Here is a 22,444-nt window from a genome sequence, read left to right as displayed (position 1 = left end):
AAAAATCCAAATTCTTCACTGTAACATAAAAAGTTCTTTGAATACACTGAGGACCCTAGTGTTTACAACTAGCTGCTTTCTTTGCCAATCACTTTTCTTCAATATACCAGCGTGGCTCACTCGCTCATGTCCTTCACACCTCTGCTCAAATGTCATCTTCCCTGAGAGGCCCTATCTCACTCCAGCCCTTCTCATTTCCTATCTCCTTATTCTGCTTTATCTTTTTCACAGCATTTACCACCTTGCAACTTAGTCCATATTTGTCTATTTGATTATTTTTTTGTTTCTCCACTCAAAGGATAAAAGATACAGAAGAACAGAGACCTGATTTATTTTGTATCTCCAGTGCTTAGAACAATGCCCAACACATAGCTCTCAATATCAGTGAATTTATTTTATAACAAATTATGGATAAATTAATTTCTAAGTATATTTTAAAATTCAGAATTAATTTTTAATCTAATTTTAATTAGTCTATTCTATTAATTAATTTAACCTAACAGAAAAGAGGGAGAAGAACTATAATCTTATACTGAAAAGTCTTTATAGCTTCTTTTCCTTCCAGTCAGAAAGAGAAACCTGCATTTCCCCAACTCCTCCAGGAGAGAGGCTTTGACTGACAGTCAGGAAATTATTGCAGCTCCCATCACAGGCACAAGAATGCAGTATATTCTTGCAGAAGAGGCATGGCCTGAGGCACAGAATGGGGAATAGATGGATTAGAAAGGTTAGGCTTAGCCTTTAAATCCTGTCAGTTGCGCTTATTACACACGACTGGCATTCATGATAACCTCCCAGGCTCGGTAATGCCAAACACAAAGGCAGATATCACAGAGAGACAAGAGGAATATTCCACAGCACATGCAACACGTCCAGCGGGCCCCCTTAGAGAAACCCTCCCATGAAAAACCCCTGCCGGGGTGGTTTTTGTCTTTGTTTTACTGTTCTGTAGTTGTTGTTTTTTTCTCCCTCATTATAACAAGTTTTTTCTAAAAGACACTGCATCACAGAGAATCCCTGGGTGCTTTTAAAGGACCCACTTTGAAAAAAAACAAAAAACCTACCAGGAAAGCTGGGTCTCACTGATGGAAACAGAACCAGCGTTTGCAAGTGCCAGTTGCACTAGAGTCTTTTCAATTCAACTTTGTTGATCTTTGGTGACTGGTTGTTCTGAGGTATTTTTCCAGAGAATCTGTGTTTGGGCAGGAATACAAAGGCTCACTATCCTCACAATTTACAGTATGTGAATTTGTCTGTCACCTGCCCTGCCTAGGATCATTGCCTGAGGAAGAGCCTCCTGCAGAAGGAAGGGCTCTCAAACACGCCCATGTATGGAGGACAACAGAGGAAGCCAAGTTCCAGTCCTTCAAAGCCTATGTGGGTCACATTGAGGCTTTTCAGAAACAAATGTCCATCTGCATCTAGTCTGGCACTCAATGCAGGACAGATGGGAGGACGGGTCACTTGAGGACCACCTACAGGGAGGGAGGGTGTCCCCAGAGAGTTCAGAGCACAGATTGGAGGAGTGGAAGCTAATGTTTAATATCTTGATACATCCTGTCACTCATCAAACTGGAGGAACTTAGCTCAGAGGGAGGCATCAACAATGGACAGAACATGTCTGAATAACAACAGAGATCAAGAAATATAAGATGCTAAAAGCCAAGTGGTCCAGGATGCAGTGGGGAAGGTGAGAAACATTACAGACACCTAAATGGGCTGGGCACTGCCTCTGCTCAATGATGCTCACCTGCTCAAGTGGAGGCAGGGCTGGGGCTTCTCCAGGTTAAACAAAGAGGTTGTGATGCAATCTCAGGTGGCTCATGAGTACCTCCTGTTTTCAGGGCCATCTGCATGGAATATTATCTCCCGGCACCCACTCCTACCTGACCTCCAGGTAGCAGAATGCAGAGGGGCTGAACTTGAAAGAGAGGAACTGGACAGTGCTAGCGGGGGAGCTGACCATCTCATGGTGGAACCTCTCCTGCAGCTTATGGCAAGCTAGGTCATGTGACCTGAGGAAAGGTCCACAGCTGAGCCCTACCTCAAATGCTGAGACTCCACTCCTTTTGATCAACTTGGGATAAGACTTGGCCAATGGCTGTGGTCAGGGTGACACTGGCTGGTGCGACAAAGCAATAGAGGTAAAAGCGACAATTGCAGTAGAAGGTGGTAGTCTCTAAAGTTACCAGTGAGAGTTATTACATCAGAATTCAGTCATGAAGTGGTCCCATTGCCCTGCTGGAAGGAGGCACCCTTGAATACTTAGCCCGAATGTGTCCTAAGCAGCAGGGTTGGTTAGCGAGTAGTTGAAACTGTGCAAACTCTAATGAAGACCCTTCAAACTGGAACGAGACTAGGGCTCCTGGTTCCAGTTCCTCAGGCAGGACATGGGACCCGAAACAGGGTCTCGGGTGACATTCTGCACAAGGCATGATGGGATAGGCCACCCCTACCAGTGCCCAGACCTCACCTGGCTGGTTCTGAGAGGGCAGGGCTAGGACTGATGTGGTACACAGACCCCATGGCGTCCCTGACATTCCTTCTGCAGCTCCTCTTCCCACATCACCAAGCGTCCACCCTCTCAAATCAGTCTTGTTATTCTTTTTTTTCTCTTTATTTTCCCTCCCACTTTTATGTTTCTTCTTAAATTAGTTGCTGGTAGGGATTTTCTTGAATCTTCATAACATGTCGTAGGTTGACCTTTTCCCCTCCCTTATGAACAGTAAGTCAGCATCTTCAGAAAATTTTATAGCTCATGTCTTCAAAGCTGTCTTCCTCATTTCTTGATTTAGGAAACTTCTATTTTTTTATTTTTTTGTAATATATTTTTATTGATTTCAGAGAAGAAAAGGAGAGGGAGAGAGAGATAGAAACATCAATGAGAGGGAATCACTGATTGGCTGCCTCCTGCACGCCCCCTATAGGGGATCGAGCCCGCAACCCGGGCATGTGTCCTTGTCCAGAATGGAACCCGGGACCCTTCAGTCCGCAGGCTGATGCTCTACCCACTGAGCCAAACTGGCTAGGGCGCTTCAGGAAACTTTTAAATTGCTTACTTCTGGGTTTGTGGATAGAGTAGCCTGAAGGAATTGAACATGTTAAAGCTAGACAGCTAAGGTCTTTACTAAACACACAGCTGTGCACACAGGAACACAAGCACTTCTGTAAGCACTCTTCAACTGCAAATTAGAGGTGGCCTAATACTGTTTATAAGAATAAATGAGCACATTTCCCCTCATTTTAATATTTTGTTTATTTGTGATTTTTTTTCTGTATAGTAAAGCAAAATGTCAAATTACCACATTTTGAATTTATAAACCATCAGGTAAATTAAATACAACTGAATAAATAAATTTTAAATGATCATATATTCAAGACACATAAAACCCTTTGTATACGGCTCTTCAAGAGACTTCTATAGACAGAACATGAACCATAAGATCTAGCTATAAGAAACTGCCATGAATGTAATTTTTGTTTCTAAGCCATTACACTAAGGATATGTTTCTCCACAAGGTGGCGCCTATGTTTAAAGCAAAAGAATTTTCCAAATTATTCATGTACAGCACCTCTACCACTGACACCTTAAGTTTATTTTTAGGAAAGAAAAATAAATCAAGTAAGGATAATAAAACATATGAAATCTACTTTTAAAATGTTTCTATCATTTGAGGAATGTTCATAAATATTTCTGTCGAAATGCTTGATTTAAGCAATACTGATTAGAATTCAGTAGTTTTTCATAAATCAGGTCCCAATATTTGAATGTAGTTCAAACTTTTTGTCCTTGTATTTAGAAACTCTCATGATGTGACCCCAACTCACTTTTTACAACTTAATTACAATTCTGCATCCTTATGGTCCCTCTGCTAAAGCCAACAGTCCACTGTGCACACTCAGGCAATACCTTTTTCTCCACCTTGATAATCTTCATCCTGACTTCTTCAATATCCATATGTCAAAACCCTACCCCGTCTTCAAGATTCAACCCTAAGTCCACCTCCTGTACAAAGCTTTCCAAGGTCTTCCCTGCCTGCAACCTCCAGCTGGGATTAATCTCCTGGGACTACAAACTACCACAGACATTGAACTAAGGCCATGAGCTCTAGGTCACTCTGCCTGACTTCAAATCCCGGCTCCTCTACTTACTGGCATAATGAGATTGGGAAAGTGATTCAATCCTATGTGCCCCAGTACGATGAAAATAATACCTATCTCAAAAGATTGTTTTAAGAACTGAGAAAATGCTTTGTATCACTACAGCTGTGTATGGCGTTGTGTCAACAAAATGGCTTAAAAACAAGTATGGGTTTTATTTTTTCCACAACACTTGGATTGGGCAGCCGGGCATGCAAACAAACCAAGCTCCTTGTATTTTCCTATGTGGCTAATCTTAGCCCATGGTTTCATGGCAACAAAACAGCTGCCATATCTCTAGACATTGCATCTCCATTCAGATCAGAGAGAAAAGAGAAAAGGCAATAAAACAAAAACCACGTGCCAAGCTAAGTCTGTCATTACTCATCAGAAAACAATAGGTTTCCTACAACCACTGCCACATAGACTTCCATTTCCATTTCATTTGCCAGGTCTAGGTCACGTGACTACCATATCTGTAGAAGAACTCAGGAAGTTGACTTTTTATGGCTAGAAGCGCTACTGTCTCCCATCTAATTGGAGCTCTGTGCAAAGAAAAAAGAGGAAATGGATATTGTGTAGCCAATCAGAGTGTAGACTAAGGCTCTGAACACTGTTTCTGCGATGGTAAGTCTGCAATAAATGCTAGCTATTATGTTTCTTTTTCATGCATCTACGTGTTTTTGCCCTGAATGAATTATGTGTGTGTGTGTGCTATCTCATGTTTTACCTACGAGAGCTGGATGGCAGGGTCCATCCTATTTTATGTTCATGGCTGTTGTACATCCTGAAAGAGAACCTACTAGAATTATTTAGTAAAATTCACAGGCTTGAAAACTACAGTCCCTGAAAGAAATGTTAAAAAATGTCAAAAGTGCCTTTCCAGCGGTGATGACCTCCCCATGACAACCTGCCTCTCGCTAAGGACCTCCTCCATCCCTCTCCGAAGAGGAGAAGAAGAAACACAAGAAGAAGTGCCTGGTGCGGAGCCCCGATTCCTACTCCATGGATGTGAAGTGCCCAGGATGCTGTAAAATCACCACCGTCTTTAGCCATGCGCACACGGTAGTTTTGTGTGTTGATTGCTCCACTGTTCTTTCCAACCAACAGGAGGAAAGCCAGGCTGACAGGAGGACGATCCTTCAGAGGGAAGCAGCACTAAAAGCACCTCGAATCAAGATGAGTGGGGAACCATCCCAATAAACACATTTTGGATACAAAAAAAAAAAAAAAGATGTCAAAAGCCTTCATAGGGGAGCCTGGTCACATGCTAATCCTCATCAAGGACTATCTAATTGGAAGTGCTAAATGAAGGGACACACAGACATTTCAACTAACAGTTGTAATAATATATCCACATAAAGGTAACCGATGGGTTGTGTTGTATATAATACATTTGTGATTTGATGATTGAGCCCTTAATTAACTAATTTTTTTTAGGAGGCTTCCTTCCAAACACAGTAAGAACACTTGTACAAATTTCTAAAAGATTCAATATCAAATGTTTAGAAATACTACTTTGAGCCATTTCCTTCTCCCATTTCTTCCCCCACAGGCACATAGCCCTTAACCTCTAAGGGACCCCATGAGACTTGTAACCAGGGCCCCCTTTTCTGACTTCCCAGTGAGACAAAGCAGCCCAGCCTAGGCTTTCCTGTTACTTCTATGTCCTTCCTTGTTTCACTGCTTTAAGTGAGTTTTTTGCTGCAGCCAATATATTCTTATTTGCTTTTCTTAAAAAAAAAAAGAACTTTTATGTTCAATTCATTAGAATATGAAAAAAAGAAAAAAACAGATTTGATTTTCAGAATATTTTAAAGACTGTTAAAAACCACAAAGATAAAATAATAATTAAAATATCCTAATAAAAAAAAAGAATAGTGTAGCCTGGCCAGTGTAGCTCAGTGGTTGAACATCAACCCATGAACCAGGAGATTGGGGTTTGATTCCTGGTCAGGGGTCAATTCCCAGTAGGAGGTATGCAGGAGGCAGCTGATCAATGATTCTCATCATTGATGTTTCTATCTCCCTCTCTTTCTCCCTTCCTCTCTCTTAAAAAAAATAGTCCATCAATAAAAACATAGTTTTTTAAAAAAGAAAGGTGTAGATATCACTTTGAGATTCTATTATCTTCCTTCGCATGTTTACACAAGATCATTTGGTTTATGTGAAATTTCTAAGGTTACAGGCAAGTTGCAGAAGCATAGCCTAGCCTTCTCTAAGATGCCAAGAAGAAACCTTAGGATAGATGAGGACTCTAACATTGCACTACCAGGAAAACTGGTAACTTTTGCTATCTTGCAATCATTTTGTTTATTACCATTAATGTGACTTAAAGAATTTTCCAGTCCATTGCCTCTGAAACCGGTTCTTCCTTTCCTATTTTAGGACAAGTGGAAGGATGATGGATTAAATACTCTATCTAGGTGCCTGAGAAGAGAGGGAAGAAAGAAGTCAAATGGAATTCTTAGCTGTGGTATGATTAATGCTGAGATAGCAGTCGCCACAGGGTGCTGTCACAGCACTTGCCTTGGGATGCCTCCCTTAATTGAAGTTGCAAATAATTCTTCTTATGAAAAAGCTGGGTTCCTTCACATTGTATGAGCAAACCCTACCTTTTTTGGCTCCTTCTCCATTTTGGCATTTCAAAGCTCTGAGATTAATCATTCTGTCAGCTAGTCATGTCCAACATAGTGTTCTTCATTATGCTTAAATTAACAAAATATATTATTTAGCAAAATGTAAAGATAAATTATATACACTTACATCACCTTTAAAAATGGCCTCATTATTTGAGAAAGCAGAACAAATTTTTGATAGTTTCTAACATTAAGAGAAAGAAGTGGTCCCAGCAATTAAATATAATGAAACATAATGGTCATTACCAGTTATAAAAAAGCCAAATTAATTATTAAGACTTCCTTTTATAACTAGTGCTCTTTCAAGGTGATGAACACATCCCATAAAGCTTTACTGATGAAGCTGGGCTTCTCCACACAGAACTAGTTTCTTATAACGCTAGCATGAGCAGAGAAGAAAGAAACATGACTTAAAATACTGACAGCCAAAGACAGAAGGTCTCTGAAAAAATGAATAGGGCTGAAGCCACTGTTCATGTGTAGCTGGCCACCGTTATGCTACTAATGAGTGCTGGAGCAGAGACAGAAGCCAAGAGCCAAAAGGAATGATTGCACTGTGGTGCAGTCCATGCTGAGAGAGCAGTGGACACTGGGTGTTCAGGAGCACCTGGCTGGGGATGCTTCATTTCATGGAAGGAAGCTGTGAAGTAATTCTTCCTATGAAAACTATATCATTAATATCCAGCAGTATTCTACAAAGTACTAAGGCTTTATTACTCATTCTCTTATCTGAACTAGTGTAACTTTTGGAGCATGGAATATCCTCAGGTACTTCACTATGCTCCATACACAGTAATAATTCAGGCCCCTGGTAATCCATTTCTAACAAGTGCAATAGTGTGTTGGTCTGGCAATTTGAGTCACTCTGAGAAAACAATCCCTGAGCATTTTTTTCATCAATCCATCCTTAACTTCTAATAAATCTAATACATAGTAGGTGCTCAGTAAGTACTTGATGAATTAATAGATCTCAATTTGAGAGTAAACTACAAATGGATGGTTTTTGTGAAGTACACAAAGAAAATAAATATTCACAAATTAATTTAGGACATTCAATGGATACCTACTTAAAATATAAATCTTCTTAAAAATTATGTTTGGCCAGTTATGTTTTTTATCTTGAAATTAACCATGAAGACCATATATTTTTGCCATCAATTGGTTTTCTTTTAAAAAATCTTCTATTTAGAATTGTAAAACTCCCATACACTACTACTTCAGACAGATACTAAACGCTTCCAGCAGAGGGCTCAAGAATTCCATTTTAAGGAAAGAAGTTTAAAAAACTTATTCTCCAACAGCAGCTATTATAAAACTCTTTCAGAAGGCAATTCACACACACACACAAAAAGTTCCTTCTCTTGATCAAGTAATCCCACGTCTATAAATTTATTTAAAACAATCCAAATAAAAGGAAAAAATGGATTATAATAACAGGCTATTATTTACATATTATGCATTTATGGATAAATGGATGTTTACACCTAATTCCAGAAAAAAAGTTAAAGTAAATTATAATCACAAAAATCCTATCTAATAAACAGGGAATATGCTAATTGACCCTCACACCACCGCAAAGATGGCAGTGCCCACAGCCACAAGATGGCGGTGCCCAGTCCCCTCAGCTCCACATGCCTGCCTCCGGAGTCCCCCAGTCCTCTCAGCCCCCCAGGCACCCAGCACCAACCCGAGGCACAGGCAAGCCTCGGATGTTGGCTGCCCAGCCGCCCAGGGCCACCTGAGGCCGAGGCTCAGGTAACCAGGGCTGGCCGAGGCTTGTGCTGCCGGCAGTGGCAGCAGCAGAGGTGTGATGGGGTGTCACCTTCCCCTGATGGCCGGGTTGCCTCCCGCCCCTGAGGGCTCCCGGACTGTGAGAGGGGGCAGGCCAGGTTGAGGGACCCCCCTCCAGTGCATGAATTTTCATGCACTGGGACTCTAGTCTATATATAATTACTTAGGCATATGGAAAAATACCAGGGAAAACATGGACAGATAATATAGAATGTGTAAATAAGTGAGAATTTTGGTGAATATTGTTTTCCACTTTTATTCTTGTTTATGTTTGTGTGAACATCTGAGTGATTTTTTTCATTTTCAAAGATGAAAAATGTAATTTATTTTTATAGCATTTGTATGTCCCATATTTTTAGTGATAAAAATAAGAATGGAAAAATTTTAGGAAGGAGGTGAAATGGCTTATTTATGGAACAACTTAGGAATTTGGAGACATTTCATTTTTGTAGGCAGAACGAATGGGGTGTAGCATTTTATTCATGCCTACAAATAACATTTAAGTACCCCCGGGATTCCAGAAACTTCCAGACAGAGGTCACAAATCTCTTTATTCACTTTATTGATTTACTGATATTCTATCTCATTTTGAGAAGAATCTGAGGTATCAATGCAAGCATTTAAAAATTAGGAACATAAGTATTTCAAGCTAAAGAAAACAAAAAGTACTATGAGATTAATTAATTAAAATAGGATATTTACTTGTTCTTTATATATCGTTAAGGCATTCTTATCGATAGTTAGGGTAATTTGTGTGAGTAGGTTATATTATCTAAAACTTTCATTCCAGGATATATATACACACATGTGTATATATATGCATATGAATATGTACTCATAACTATTAAAAATGAGCCACAAATATGGTCCTAAGCTCCCTAGCATAAAAACTAAAAAGATAATCATGAAATCTAATAAAAGATATGAAAATATCAAAATATTAAAATAATCCTAGCTACCTTCTCCAGGCCCTGAGATCTAATGGAAATTTTCCTGCTGACATTAAAAGTATCGTTACAATCTACAGATTCTATAATAATAGAATTGTATACCTGAAACCTATATAATTTTATTAACCAATGTCACTCCAATAAATTGAATAAAAATAATTTTAAAAATCAAAGAGTATCATTGAATGACTACACTTTCAACACCATCAAAAGCGTATTTTTTGTAGAAAATTTGCATAAAAAGTAAAAGTTAATAAAAAGAACCTTAAAACCCAGACATTCTGTTTTGATTTTCTACCATGATCCAGGTATAACATTTAGAATAGCTGAGCAGTGGTTCTTAATGACGGCAGCACAACCTTCTCGGGAGCAATTTGGAAATCTGTACAGGTGCTTTTGGTTGTCCCAGGAGTGGGGACACTACTGGCCATCTATTGGGCAGCAGCCAGGGATGCTAGATGTTATGCAAAATGTAGGACCAACCACAAAGAACTGCCTTAGATCCCGCACATTTGAATGCCCTGCTGGACATGCACATAAGTACAAACAGTTTATAAAAATCTAAGCCCAGAATCTAACTCTGTTTCATATATAAGCACAATTTTGTGTGTGTGTGTGTGTGTCAAGACACACTAACATTTCCAGGAGTGCTACCACAATAAAAACCAAGAGAAGACTATTGTTTTGTTTTGTATGTAATTTGACTAAGAGTTGTTCACTATTTTAGAAAACCATGTCCCCTAGGGCAGTGGTCGGCAAACCGAGGCTCTCGAGCCACATGCAGCTCTTTGGCCCCTTGAGTGTGGCTCTTCCACAAAATACCACGTGCGGGCGCGCACGTGCAGTGCGATTGAAACTTCGTGGCCCATGCGCAGAAGTCAGTTTTTGGCCTGGGCAAGACTATTTTGAAGAAGTGGCGTTAGAAGAGCCGCATGTGGCTCGCGAGCCCCGGTTTGCCGACCACTGCCCGAGGGCACGCCTCTGAGGTATCTCAGTTTCCAGCAAAGCATTCAGGTGTCAGTCTGCATCTGTACGCAGTTGCCCCCGGCATGGCCATTCCACCTGGAGGTGTAGATAGGTGACTATTTCATTATGCCTTCTGAAAGGGTTCTGCCCAAACATTTACATACTGAAATAAAAATTATTTTTATTGTAATTTCTTTCCTTCTGTTTGTTCTTTATATATCGTTAAGGCGTTCTTATCGATAGGGTAATTTGTGTGATTAGGTTATATTATCTAAAACTTTCATTTCAGGATAGTAAAGGTGGCCTTTTTATATTAAGATCTAATAGATGAGTTTGAGAACCACCAAGTCAGATGGACAGACTGCATATCTTCTGGGAATCCATTATGTATATAATTTCTCTCAAATGAACTTTTAGTAAGAGCTTTCCAGCAAACAGGCTGAGGCTAGGTGCAATCGTTCTGTTACTGAACAGGGGAAAAGTTCATATACTTAAAGAGGCTTACATCTTCTTATCAAAAATAAGGATCTAATCAAGATTCTCCACTAAATAAACTGTCAATCTTCCTCCATTCAGAGGTGATTTGATGGAGCACTGAAGAATTTCCTTAGAGAATAATTTTGAGTGCAGCTCAAATTCCAATGATCAAGAAAGAACACAATTGTAATGATTTCTGCTTAGAAGTATTCCAAAACAGGAGTTACTGAGCAAATGGCTCCTCAAACATAAGAAAAAATCCCATATGGACACCATCCTATATAATAAAAGGCCAGAGGCATCACAACCAAAATGACCAGAGATCAGACTACCAAGGCCCCTTGTGGGCTGGCCCTGCACCCAAGCAAACAGTTAGGGGCAATGAGGCAGACAGGCAGAGTGGTTAGGGGTGATCAGGTAGGCAGACCAGCAGTTAGGGGTGATCAGGTAGGCAGACTAGCAGTTAGGGGTGATCAGGTAGGCAGGCAAGTGGTTAGGTGCAATCAGGTAGGCAGGCCAGAGGTTAGGGGTGATTAGGTAGGCAGACAGCCCCTCACCGGGCTGGCCCCGGCCCCAAGCAAGCGGTTAGGGGCAATCAGGCAGTCAGGCAGAGTGGTTAGGGGAGATCAGGTAGGCAGGCCAGCAGTTAGGGGCGATCAGGTAGGCAGATGGCCCCTCGCAGGGCTGACCCCGCCCCCAAGCAAAGAAAGAGGGAGGCCCAGGCCAGCCAAGCCATTGCACCCCAGCCTGTCGCCTGCAGAGGGAGGCCACCGGTGGCAGGGGAGTGGGGGAAGTGCTGCACAGATGAAAAGCAGTGGCAGCGGCAGGGGTGGGTCCAGCTGACTTAGCAGGGGGGAAGGAAAGCCCCAATAGGCCCTGATCTCAGGCCAGGCCTAGGGACTCTACCCAAGGGGTCCCGGATTGTGAGAGGGTGCAGGCTGGGCTGAGGGACCCCCCTGAGTGCATGAATTTTCATGCACTGGGCCTCTAGTAAAATATAAAATGCTTGGCTATAGAACTTGGCTATAGGTACCGGGACATTCAAGAGAAACAAGTGCACATCTACCCCCAATTACCTAAGTGGGGTGACCTTCTATTTTGAGTTGCTGGACATCAGCTGTTTCTACTTTGAAGGATGTCAGCTAGGAAAGGACTGATTGTTTAATGCTCCACTCTGACAATAAAACCATTATGAAGAGCATACAGGAAAAACTTCCCTTTCTATTCCCCATGCTGGCAGTAGGGTGGGGTTGGGAGATAGACAGAGTTGAAAGGAGAGTGGAGAAAGAATGGCAACAAATCCTCCTCATTTGAAGGGAGTTTTATACAATGAAGATAAGGTTAAAAGACAGGGGCCACACCCATCCTTGTCATCTACTATTATCTCAGATATTCAGAGACCCACACAGTGTTACCAGTGGGCACGTTCTATTCACAAGAGCTCAAGCACCTTGGCCCAGAATGAATGCCAAGAAAGATGATAAATGCTATAAGAATACTGTTCAAATACCGGTACATTTTGTTTTCAGTAAGTGACTGACTTTCACAATGTCCCAAAGGAAAGTATCTGCCTACAATGTGACTATTACTCAAGTAGAACACCAGACTAATGAGTCTGACGGCATTTTGGATGTTTGACAGCTGACAGCTTTGAAGCCCCACCTCTCCCTCTTCCCAGCTTGCCCCACACCTGGAGAAAAGTACAGGTAAGTCCAAGTACTCTGCCTCGGTGCTGGTGAGAGGTTCAAACCACCCAAGTCCCTGCCTTTGTGGAGAACCTTCAGCTCCACCCCCTAACCAGAATAAATGCCGAAGCCAGTCACCCCTACTTTCCCTTTCAGGTCATTCTGGACCTGCTTGGGAGCCTTGTAGATTATTAGGGAAAATCTAGGAAACATGATCTTAACCAAAATAGCGGATTTATTACCAGATTGGAAAGCTGATGTCAGAAGTTTGGCCACAGTTACACTTCCTCCCACAGAGATATTCCAGACATTGAAGCGCTAAGCAGATAGCTTTATAATTCCTGCAGGATAAACTACACCCTGGGTACATTGTGACCAGACAGCTCATGCAGATTTAATGAGAGAGAACAGGCTGGCACGGAGTAGACTCTCCTTTAGAACAGATCCTGTCTATAGGTGGGAGCCCCTCCCACATGACTGCCCTTGGTGTGAATCAGCTGTTCTCCAGGAGGAGCAGACAGGCTTTGTGCTCCGTGGAGTTAGTCTAGGATCCCCCTCTGAGAAAAGCAAGCTTCTGAGGGGTCAGTCTGGACCTGGACTTCTAAAATATCACTTCTCATTTTTTTCACAATGAACGACTAGGTTCCCAATCCGTCCTTATCACTTTTGACCACCAACCTATGTCAAAGGCTTATTATAGTTGACATTTTGAGAGCCATAACAATTCCAATTGGCATATGGTTTTTGTCGTCAGTCAACACTGTCTATGAAACCATGCATGGGAACGTGTGACATCTTCACCCCCAAACAGCAAGCAAACACATGTGCATGCTTGTTTGTTTCAAAATTCCATTGATAAAAGAGAAAATACCTCCAAAGGCAGATAAGGTAGAGTTTCAAAGATCTAAGAAAGCAAAAAGTCGCTGGTGGAATTGAAACTCCCTCCCTTCATTTTATTCCTCTTAAACTCTCTGTGTCAACAACCCAGCTATGGACTCTGATGCATCTCTGACAAGAAGAAGGGGAGAGAAATGATTCCTTTCTGCACAACTCTAAATATTCTTAGTTAAAATGCACATTTTAAACTGTTCCCTGTAGAGCCTGGAGCACAGTGCAGGTGCCTTGGGGGCGGGGGGGGGGGTGGGGAGTTTGGGGCCAGGCTTCTGCAGGTACTGCCAGGTGAAGAAAGGACTCTGCAGCTAAAATGTTCAGACCACTGACTATCTTAACACTGCTCCCAAGAAAAGCATTTAAGAAAATTCTCTCCCAGATTTTTTCCATGTCAACCATTTATTGCAGCTGGTTATGTTTATAAGTAAATCTGATGGGGACCTTTTCTATGCAAAGCGACACATCTATCCCTAAAGGGATGGTCCACGGGAAGACAGTTCTCATCAAGATTCCTGTCACTCTGCAGCCAGGCCTGATGCTCAGGTCTCCAAGGAAAAGTATTCTGCTCTGGAGAATAAATACCATTTCAATGATCATCAAAATGTAATGCTACAGTATTTGCCTTATCAGAGCTAGCTACAAAACAATCACGTGGAACATATTAGGGAATCAACTGAGAATCATGAAGAAAAACGTTATAATGTAAGACCATGAAAATTAAGGAACAGTTTTCTTTAGTTTTGGATTTCATGAGCATTTTTACATGACCAAAACTATAGCTTAAAAAAAAAAAAAGTTGTTTTCACTTAATAGAGTACCACACTTGTCCAGAGTTCCAAAGACTTCAAATAGTAATATTAATGGTTACACAAAATAGCTCTGTGAAGATGGTGCTAAAGCATCATTCTCTGGATCAGGGAAAGCCAATTAGGATGGGTGTTCCCACAGAGATTGGTTCTTCCATCACGTGGAAGGAGTAATTGGATAATGAAGAGAAAAGCAAGGGAATAGAGATACCAAAGAATCGTTTTTCTTCAGATGCTCAGAGACGGCACAGCTGCTCATGGCTGACCAAGCTAGCAGTCCCTGGAGGTGGGAAAATTTAAAGGTACTACAAATGTCACTATCAGTTGGTACATAGTTCCTCTTTACTGGGTTTCTGGAATCTCTCCATCAGGCTATAAGGGGTGGAACAGGAGGACAGTTCTCTGGGAAGTAAGGGGAAGCTAACTAGGTTTAACATGGAAGGTATTTAGCACCGTACTTGTTGGCATACAGTCTCTCTTCCTTGGTGTCCTCATAGCCAGCGTGCTAAACAGTGAACCTCATTGTGGTTCTCAGTCCTTCTGGCTTCCATTTTGGGTCCAGTAATTCCAATTCCTAGAGGCTCATTCCAAGTCCTTTGGGGCTGGAAGTCCTTCCCCTTTCGGAGCAGCGCTCTTCTCTCTATAAAGGGGTCTCGTCTCGGTTCACCTGCTCCTCACGGTCTGGCTAGGCTTTCTTAGCAACCTCTGCTTGCTGACCGCTTGTCTAGGATTTCTCCTCCCGGGCCACATCTCCATCAGAATCCCTTTTGGCCCCTTCTTCCTGGTGTCTCTTCTACTTAGGACTGGTCTCAAACACCAATTAATTCTTGGCCAGAGCTGGAAAGTGAAGAGATTGAGAGAGGCCAGGGTAACAGTGTCCTCTTGCCCACAAGAGTTAAGTGAGAGCTTGTGGGTGCTTTTAGGTTCACCTTTCTCCCTAAGGCAGATCTGCCCAGTGACAGTTCATGTCACACCATTTGCTTTCGGCCTAGCTCCCAGGGCCAGCCTAGCACAGGGCCTGCGGAGCAGCCTGGCTCCTCTGCCCCCCATGGCTGGCTCTGCTGTGTATGGCTGTGCAAGGTCATCATGGGGGCTGCAAAGCACCCTGGGCTCTGCTCAACCTGTGTCCCAGGCAGGGTGTTCCCACAGATAGGGCGTGTCCCTAATTAGTGCAAAGGCAGAGGGTGTGCTTGCTCAGCCCTGTGATAAGAAAAGGGCATGCATTTTCAGAGGATCGATTAGCATTAGGGGAAAAGTTCACTTTTTTCTTTAAAACCTCCTGGATGAAACCTGTGACCAATTTTAAGAGGGCTAGGCTTTAGAGCAGTGTGCAGGAGGAACATGCACACATCTTGCTACACTTGGCGACATTCATTCATCACACCCACTCTATACTGCCACATCTCTCCCAAGACAGCAACCATTTCCAGACACTAGAAATACTTACATTTTATACTGTGCTTACTACAACTGACTAAAGGTCTACTCAACTGTCAGGAGAAATGCTATAGGTAGAGAAATTCAATGTTATCCCAGATTTTTACAAGTCTAATGCATAATGTTCACAATAGTAAAAAACAACTAACAATTTGAAAAAAACGATGAATTCCATATTCCAAATTCTTTGCTTAGTGTTAATTTCAATTCCATAGTAAGAGAAAGCAGCTTTTTACATTTCCTAAGTATACTCCAATTTCACTTTTTGCCATCATCTGTGTCCAGGTCTCAAAGGGAAGACAGATTTATTATATATAAAGTCATTTGGGTATTTAAGAAACCACACTGCCATAGATATTGTCCAAGGAACACTACAGTAACCTCCACTCTGCAGCAAAGAATCATCACCTACAGAGTACAGAGCAGCATCTCAGGGCCCTTGCGAACTGATGTTGGAAAGGCGCCCAGGTTGAGAGAACCATCCAAAGAGTTCACGCTCTTGTCTGTCCAGTGTGGCTCAGTGGTTAAGCACCGACCTATGAACCAGGATGTCAGGGTTTGATTCCCCATCGGGGCACATGCCCGGGTTGCTGGCTTGATCCCCAGTCGGGGGCATGCAGGAGGAGGCCAAACAATGATTCTCTCTTATTAATGTTTCTATCTCTCTCTCCCGCTCCCTTCCTTTCTGAAATCAATACAAATATATATTTTTTTTAAAAAGTGTTAACTCTCTAAAATGTCTAAACACTTCACCTCCTTCACCAAAGTATGACTTAACACTTTCTTAAGGACATAGCACATTAAGAGAGAATAATGGCTGTGAAGTGAAGAGAACTGGGTTTGACTCATAGATCACTATACACTGGAGAATGGTCTCAGTCATTCACTGTACTTCCTGGGCTTGTTGTGTTATGATGGGATCACTGCATTCCCAGGAGCTGTCAAGAAGGCTGGGTAAACAGCACACGTAAAGTGCTCAGGGCAGTGCCTTGGCTCTTGTAGGAGGTGCCCTATGAAATGCCAGCCCCCTGCCTGTCCCCTCAGTACATGATCTGAACAGTGGAGTTATTACTGTACTAGAGGCCTGATGCATGAAATTTGTGCAAGAGTAGGCCTTCCTTCCCCCGGCTGCCGGCACTGGCTTCCCTCTGGCACCCGGGACCCAGGCTTCCTTTGCAGCCTCGGCTTCATCCGGAAGGTTATCCGGAAGGAAGTCTGGTCTAATTAGCATAGTACGCTTTTATTATTATAGACGTGTGCTGCAAGCTTCTCACCCTTCTGTGGGTGCTCATGTCAACAATGAGTCGTTGGGCAGAATAAATGCAACTCCAGGTCTGGTCCTAGGATTTGCTTTTTTTTTTTTTTTTTTTAAGCACTAATACCAAATACCTAACTATATATTTTTCTCATTTGGCTTTCTTTCTCCTCATGAAAGTGGAATATGAGCATATGACTTCTGAGAAATAGGATATGGCTGCCCTACTGCACACTTCGTCCCTCTTCCCAAGCAGTGTTTTCCCTTCAGAATGTCAGCTCCCCCCATGCTATTTTCAGATCATGCTTCATAGACCTTCGTGCTGCAGGCTAAGTTTATATATGTTGTGAAAGAAACACAAGGCAATCGAGGCAAACAGTAAGGCAGCCACTTATATTTGCCTGTGTATTTGACCTCAACCTTCCCAGCAATTTTTGTGCTCTTTTGTTTACTAATGATTTAAACATGCTTTGTAGCCTATAACCTCTGAGCTTAAAGCATTGTTAATGAAGCTAAGTATAGAAACTATTTTCTTGGGTAGCTTTATAAAACATACACACAATATTTGCTATTTCATCCCGATTACACACGAGTGATGAGTGAAGTGTGAGCTGTGGGTTATCAATGATATTGTAGAGATGGGCAACTGCAGGTGTGACTGGAATTAAGGTGTGAAGAGAGAAATATACACAACACAAGCTGGTATCTTTCTTTAATCAAAGAAACCAAAGAGCATACAACACATTATTTGCTCACTTCACTGGGAATATTTGTTGGCAATTCTGTGAACAATAATTGTCTCCCTTATTTCCTAAGGCATGACATCTGGCTGGGCTGACACCAAGCTTGTTATCCGTATTCTTTCTACTCAGCTTTGCACTTGCTCCTTGAGGGATGATGCCCCCTCCCCACCTACTATTTTCATTTCAGCTGCCAAAGTTGCCTCAGTTATTCTATGAAACATTTCTCAAACTCTACTAATGCAGCAAAGAGAATGGACAATATCATACACTTTAATATGCCTCCAAAGAAGGAAATTTAGTAGAAGAGTGAGCTTCCATCTTTCTTTAACAAATACCACCTTCTCTGCGAAGGTTTGCACCGATGGCCCTGGTTGACTACACCCTCCCTTTTGTCCCCACTGGGTCTTATGTTCTGTTTCTATTATACCTCTCATCACAGTAAGGATATATAATTCTTTATTTTCCTCTTTCTCCCACCAGGATGTGAGTCTGTCAAGAGAAGAGGCTCTTGTCCAGCTGGCACAGTGGAAAAGGGTTGACCTATGAAACAGGAGGTCAATTCCCTGTTGGGGCACATGCCTGGGTTCGATCCCCAGTGCAGGGCATGCAGGAGGCAGCCAATCAATAATTCTCTCTTATCATTGATGTTTCTGTCTCTCTCTCCCTCTCCCTTCCTCTCTGAAATCAATAAAAATAAATTAAAAGAGAGAGAGAGAGAGAGAGAGAGAGAGAGAGAGAGAGAGAGAGAGAGAGAGAGACAAGGCCCTGATTTTAGCACAGAAGACACTGGACCTAAGTTGGATGACATGGAATTAAAGAACAAAATTTTATAAAAGAGGATAAACATCCAGTCTGTGTCTGCATTGATTCAGTTGAGTAATTCTAAAATAAAAATGGGGGGAAGGGAGCAAAATGGGTGAAGTGGGTCAAAGGTACAGACTTCTGATTATGAGATAAATAAGCCCTGGGGGCATAATGTATAGTATGGAAACTACAGTTAACAATACTGTACTGTGTATGTGAAAGACGCTAAGAGAGTATAATTAAAAGCCCTCATCACAAGAGAAAAATATTGTAACTGTGTGTGATGATGGATGTTAACTAAACTTATTGTGGTAATCATTTCACAATATATACATATATCAAATTATTATGTTGTACACCTAAATCTAATACAATGTTATATGTCAATCATATCTCAATTAAAAATAACTTATAAAGGAAAGGTCTTGTGTGTTCTAATAATTGTTTCACTAACATAAAACTACTAGTAGTTAAGAACCACGAAGCTTGAGATCTGAATCATATTGTCTTTATGCAGTTTTATTTTGATTTGCTGATAGCTGTACACTAACATGGAGAGAGAGAGAGAGAGAGAGAGAGAGAGAGAGAGAGAGAGAGAGAGAGAGAGAGAGAAACTGTTGTTCTCTGGAGATGCATGTTAATCCCACAACAATTTTAATAATGAACAATTTTGCCTTTCAAACAATCACATTCTAATCTCGACACCTTGACTCTGAGATATTTGAGGAGGACAGGGTGCCAAGATGCTAGACATAGCCTTTCAGGGCTTTACATTGTTTTTTTTTTTTTGTTTTTTTGGTCTTGTTTTTAAGCCAATAAAGCCAAAACTGAATCACTGAGCTTCAGTGATAACAATGAGAATTCAAGTTATCTTGCAAACTCCCGTATAATAGTCCTTTAGGATATTTTAAAATTATACCAACAAACCACTGAGCTAAGATGAAAATATTATGTTCCCTGGGTCCTATTTAAAATCATACTGCTTTACTTACCTTTCCATCATGTAGCTATAAAATTAAAGATGTGAAAATTTTTTAAAACATCAAGATGCATAACAAGAAAAATAATGAAGTCTCATGCCTCAAGGAGAATCTCCTCTGATTAGCTACAGTTAACATGTTCAGCCTCTTAGATGTCCTGTACCATACCTGTCCTGTGTATGCGAACTCCAGAGCCTGCTTTAAGCCAAGGCTGGTCACACCATGCAAATTCACCTCGTCAGCTCCACTTTCCACCATGCAAAGACTGAACATTGCCTGAGGCGGGAAAAAGGAAGAGACAGAGAGTTATGGGACTTAAAAAGCAAGAGAACAAGGGAAAGTCCTAGAGAGACTAGGAAAGAAAAAAGTTTTATAGGTTAAAGACTGATACTGGTTTCTGCAATGCTTTGACAAAGCTTCATTGACACAAGCCACTGCAAATCACTGTCTCACCAGGTACAGCAATACCCAAAGAGCACTGCACACCCCACACGCAGACTCTCATTTACTCCCACAGCCCTTCTCCGGGGCCACTGTGTTTAGACTCACTCACTGAACTCATTCTCTGGATCCTGGGATTTCATGAAATGTGCAGCACTCCCAAACATTCTTGTCAACAGGACATGGAAAGCACACCCTTGTCTCCAACTGTTCTTCCTTTAGTCCCCATCTCAATGACACAGCTCATTCCTCTCTTCTGCTACATTATCACACACTCTATTCCAGTGGTTCTCAAAACGTGGCTCCTGGGCTGCCAACATCAGTACAGCCCAGGAAATCGTTATATATTCTTGGGATGGGGAGCGGGGGGGAGGTGTCTTCCCAGGATCTGCTGAATCAGAAACTCAAAGTCAGTCCAGCGATCTGTGTTGTAAGGGTCATCCAGGTGACTCTGATGCTCACTTGATTTTGAGAACCACTGTCAAAGTTATTCAGTGAAAGTCAATATGTCCTAAACTAACTCTTCAAATGGCCAACTTACTGAAACGTCAGTTCTTCCACTGAATGACCAATATGTCAAACGGAAACTTGAAAATTAAAAAAATAAAAACTTGCCATATTAAACAAATGCATAGGTTTGCCTTGCCCACCACAAAAGCCTTTAACAAGTTTGACTTTGTGTTACTGATGATGAAATACACTACTCTGTGTAGTGAAGAAAGACTTAACCTTACCCAATGAGAGGTCTGCCTTTGCCCTGGGTTTCTGGGACGTGATCTCTAGGCCCTTGGATTATCCTGCCTGATAGGAGTGTCTTGGTGTGTCTGGGGCTTTGACCACTGAGTCTAGGGGACATGATTTATGACGGGGTTTGGAGCCACACCATATCAATTCTGACCTCAGCAGAACTGGAGATTAAAGGTATGAACTGGAGGTCCCGGGAGAGGCTAGAGATGAAAGGCCAGACACATAGGCAGCTTGCAGTTGAGCCCCAGTAAAAACTCGGACACCACAAGCATGGGCGAGCTTCCCTGGTTGGCAGTCCCCTGTGCACACTGTCGCACAGCATGGCCAGAGGAGGTAGCACAGCCCCACAGGAGGCGGATGGCCAGAAGCACCATATCTGGTCCCCTTCTGCACTCTGCCCTCTGTGCCTCTTGCCTGGGCTGGTTCCCATTTGCATCCTTTCCCTGTAATAAGCCAAATCCACGAGTATGAAAGCTTTCAGTGAGTTCTGTGACTCTGTCTAGCAAATTATTGAATATGAAAGTAGTTTTAGGAATCCCCTCAAACTTGTCATTGGTGTCTGAATGAGAGAAGTCTTGTACTGTTCCTTCAGATCTTATAATTTGGCTCATTCACAAAAGTAAAACAAAAACACAACAACAATACAACATACCTACCTCATTGTTCTATGCGGTAATAGTTCAGCTCCCCTTAAATCTTTTTAATTTTAAAAATGTCATATTTTGTTCTGCCAAAGTATTAATATGTACCTTTAGGAATTTTTAATTTTGATACATTTATTTTGATGCTCATAGTTCTATACATTTTAAATTAAGAATATATTTAACTTTCAGAAATTTACTTTATCATAAATAAAATCTAACCTTAAAATTTTAACCTTCTAAATTGATCCTATAGAATCTGTTAAAGGCCAATGGTCAATGTGGTAAATTTGGGAACCTGGTTAGTTAGTGACTTGATCTGGCTTCCCACTGGTGTCACCAGCAGTTAAGGCACTGTATGGCAGGTTAAGAAGACTAGATTTGAAGTCACATGATCCTTGGTTTGGTGAAGCACAGTGTTTAAAGCAAATTTGTAACAAAACAATTCTGGGTTTGATCACTGGCAAGTGAGAATGACAAACATGTAACCTGACTCAGTTTTCTTACCTGAAAAATGGGACTAATGAACTTGTTTGAAGATTATATGACAGTATATATGTAAAGTATTCAGTACATGATACATGGCCTGATAACAGGCAAGCTCTTGGTGAAATTTAAATTTTGTGATAATAAAATAAAGTTTCTTTTATACATTCTCTGGTTAAAATGATTGATACATTAGAAGTACCAGTTTCTACGGTTTCTTGAAAATCAAGTGTGGGCTATACATTAAAAAATGCTAACAGAAAATTGACTTTAATGTTAAATGGATTATGTTTATGTATTTATAGAAGATCTAAAATCTTAAAATTAAAAAGTACAGGTCACAATAAAAAAAATTAGTTCAATTTGTGTAATTCTGAATTTGCTTCCAGACTTCTTATAGCCACTTAAAAAAAAATGAAAGAAATTTCAGTTGTTTTCAATGTCTTTTTTTTTAAATTAAATTTAGTGTTTCAGGTTTTAATGTTCCTCACACGAATTTCTTTTTTCAGATCCTCTAAGTTGAAATTGCACCTGATAGGGTGACCAGCTGCTCTCCATCAACCCC

At 41.4% G+C, this 22,444-nt stretch overlaps 1 protein-coding gene and 1 pseudogene across 8 annotated transcripts in view; one reads left to right on the top strand and one right to left on the bottom strand.

Annotated features, from left to right (window-relative positions):
• KLHL32 (kelch like family member 32) overlaps positions 1-22,444 on the bottom strand; it is a 137,919-nt gene that overhangs the window by 87,971 nt on the left and 27,504 nt on the right. For 6 of the 8 annotated variants that reach the window (XM_054722052.1, XM_054722057.1, XM_054722056.1 and 3 more), the window contains exon 3: positions 19,733-19,840. The exons of the other annotated variants lie outside the window; for them this stretch is intronic. In XM_054722052.1, coding sequence (XP_054578027.1) covers positions 19,733-19,840 — 108 coding nt within the window. The remainder of the gene's footprint in view (positions 1-19,732; positions 19,841-22,444) is intronic. 8 annotated transcript variants of the gene reach the window in all.
• Positions 2,525-5,302, top strand: LOC114229067 (40S ribosomal protein S27-like; annotated as a pseudogene).

The sequence above is a fragment of the Eptesicus fuscus genome, chromosome 10 (genome assembly GCF_027574615.1).
Source record: "Eptesicus fuscus isolate TK198812 chromosome 10, DD_ASM_mEF_20220401, whole genome shotgun sequence".
In the NCBI taxonomy this organism is placed as follows: domain Eukaryota; kingdom Metazoa; phylum Chordata; class Mammalia; order Chiroptera; family Vespertilionidae; genus Eptesicus; species Eptesicus fuscus.
Note: the sequence above shows the minus strand (reverse complement) of the source record. Positions and strands in the feature narration are given on the sequence as shown.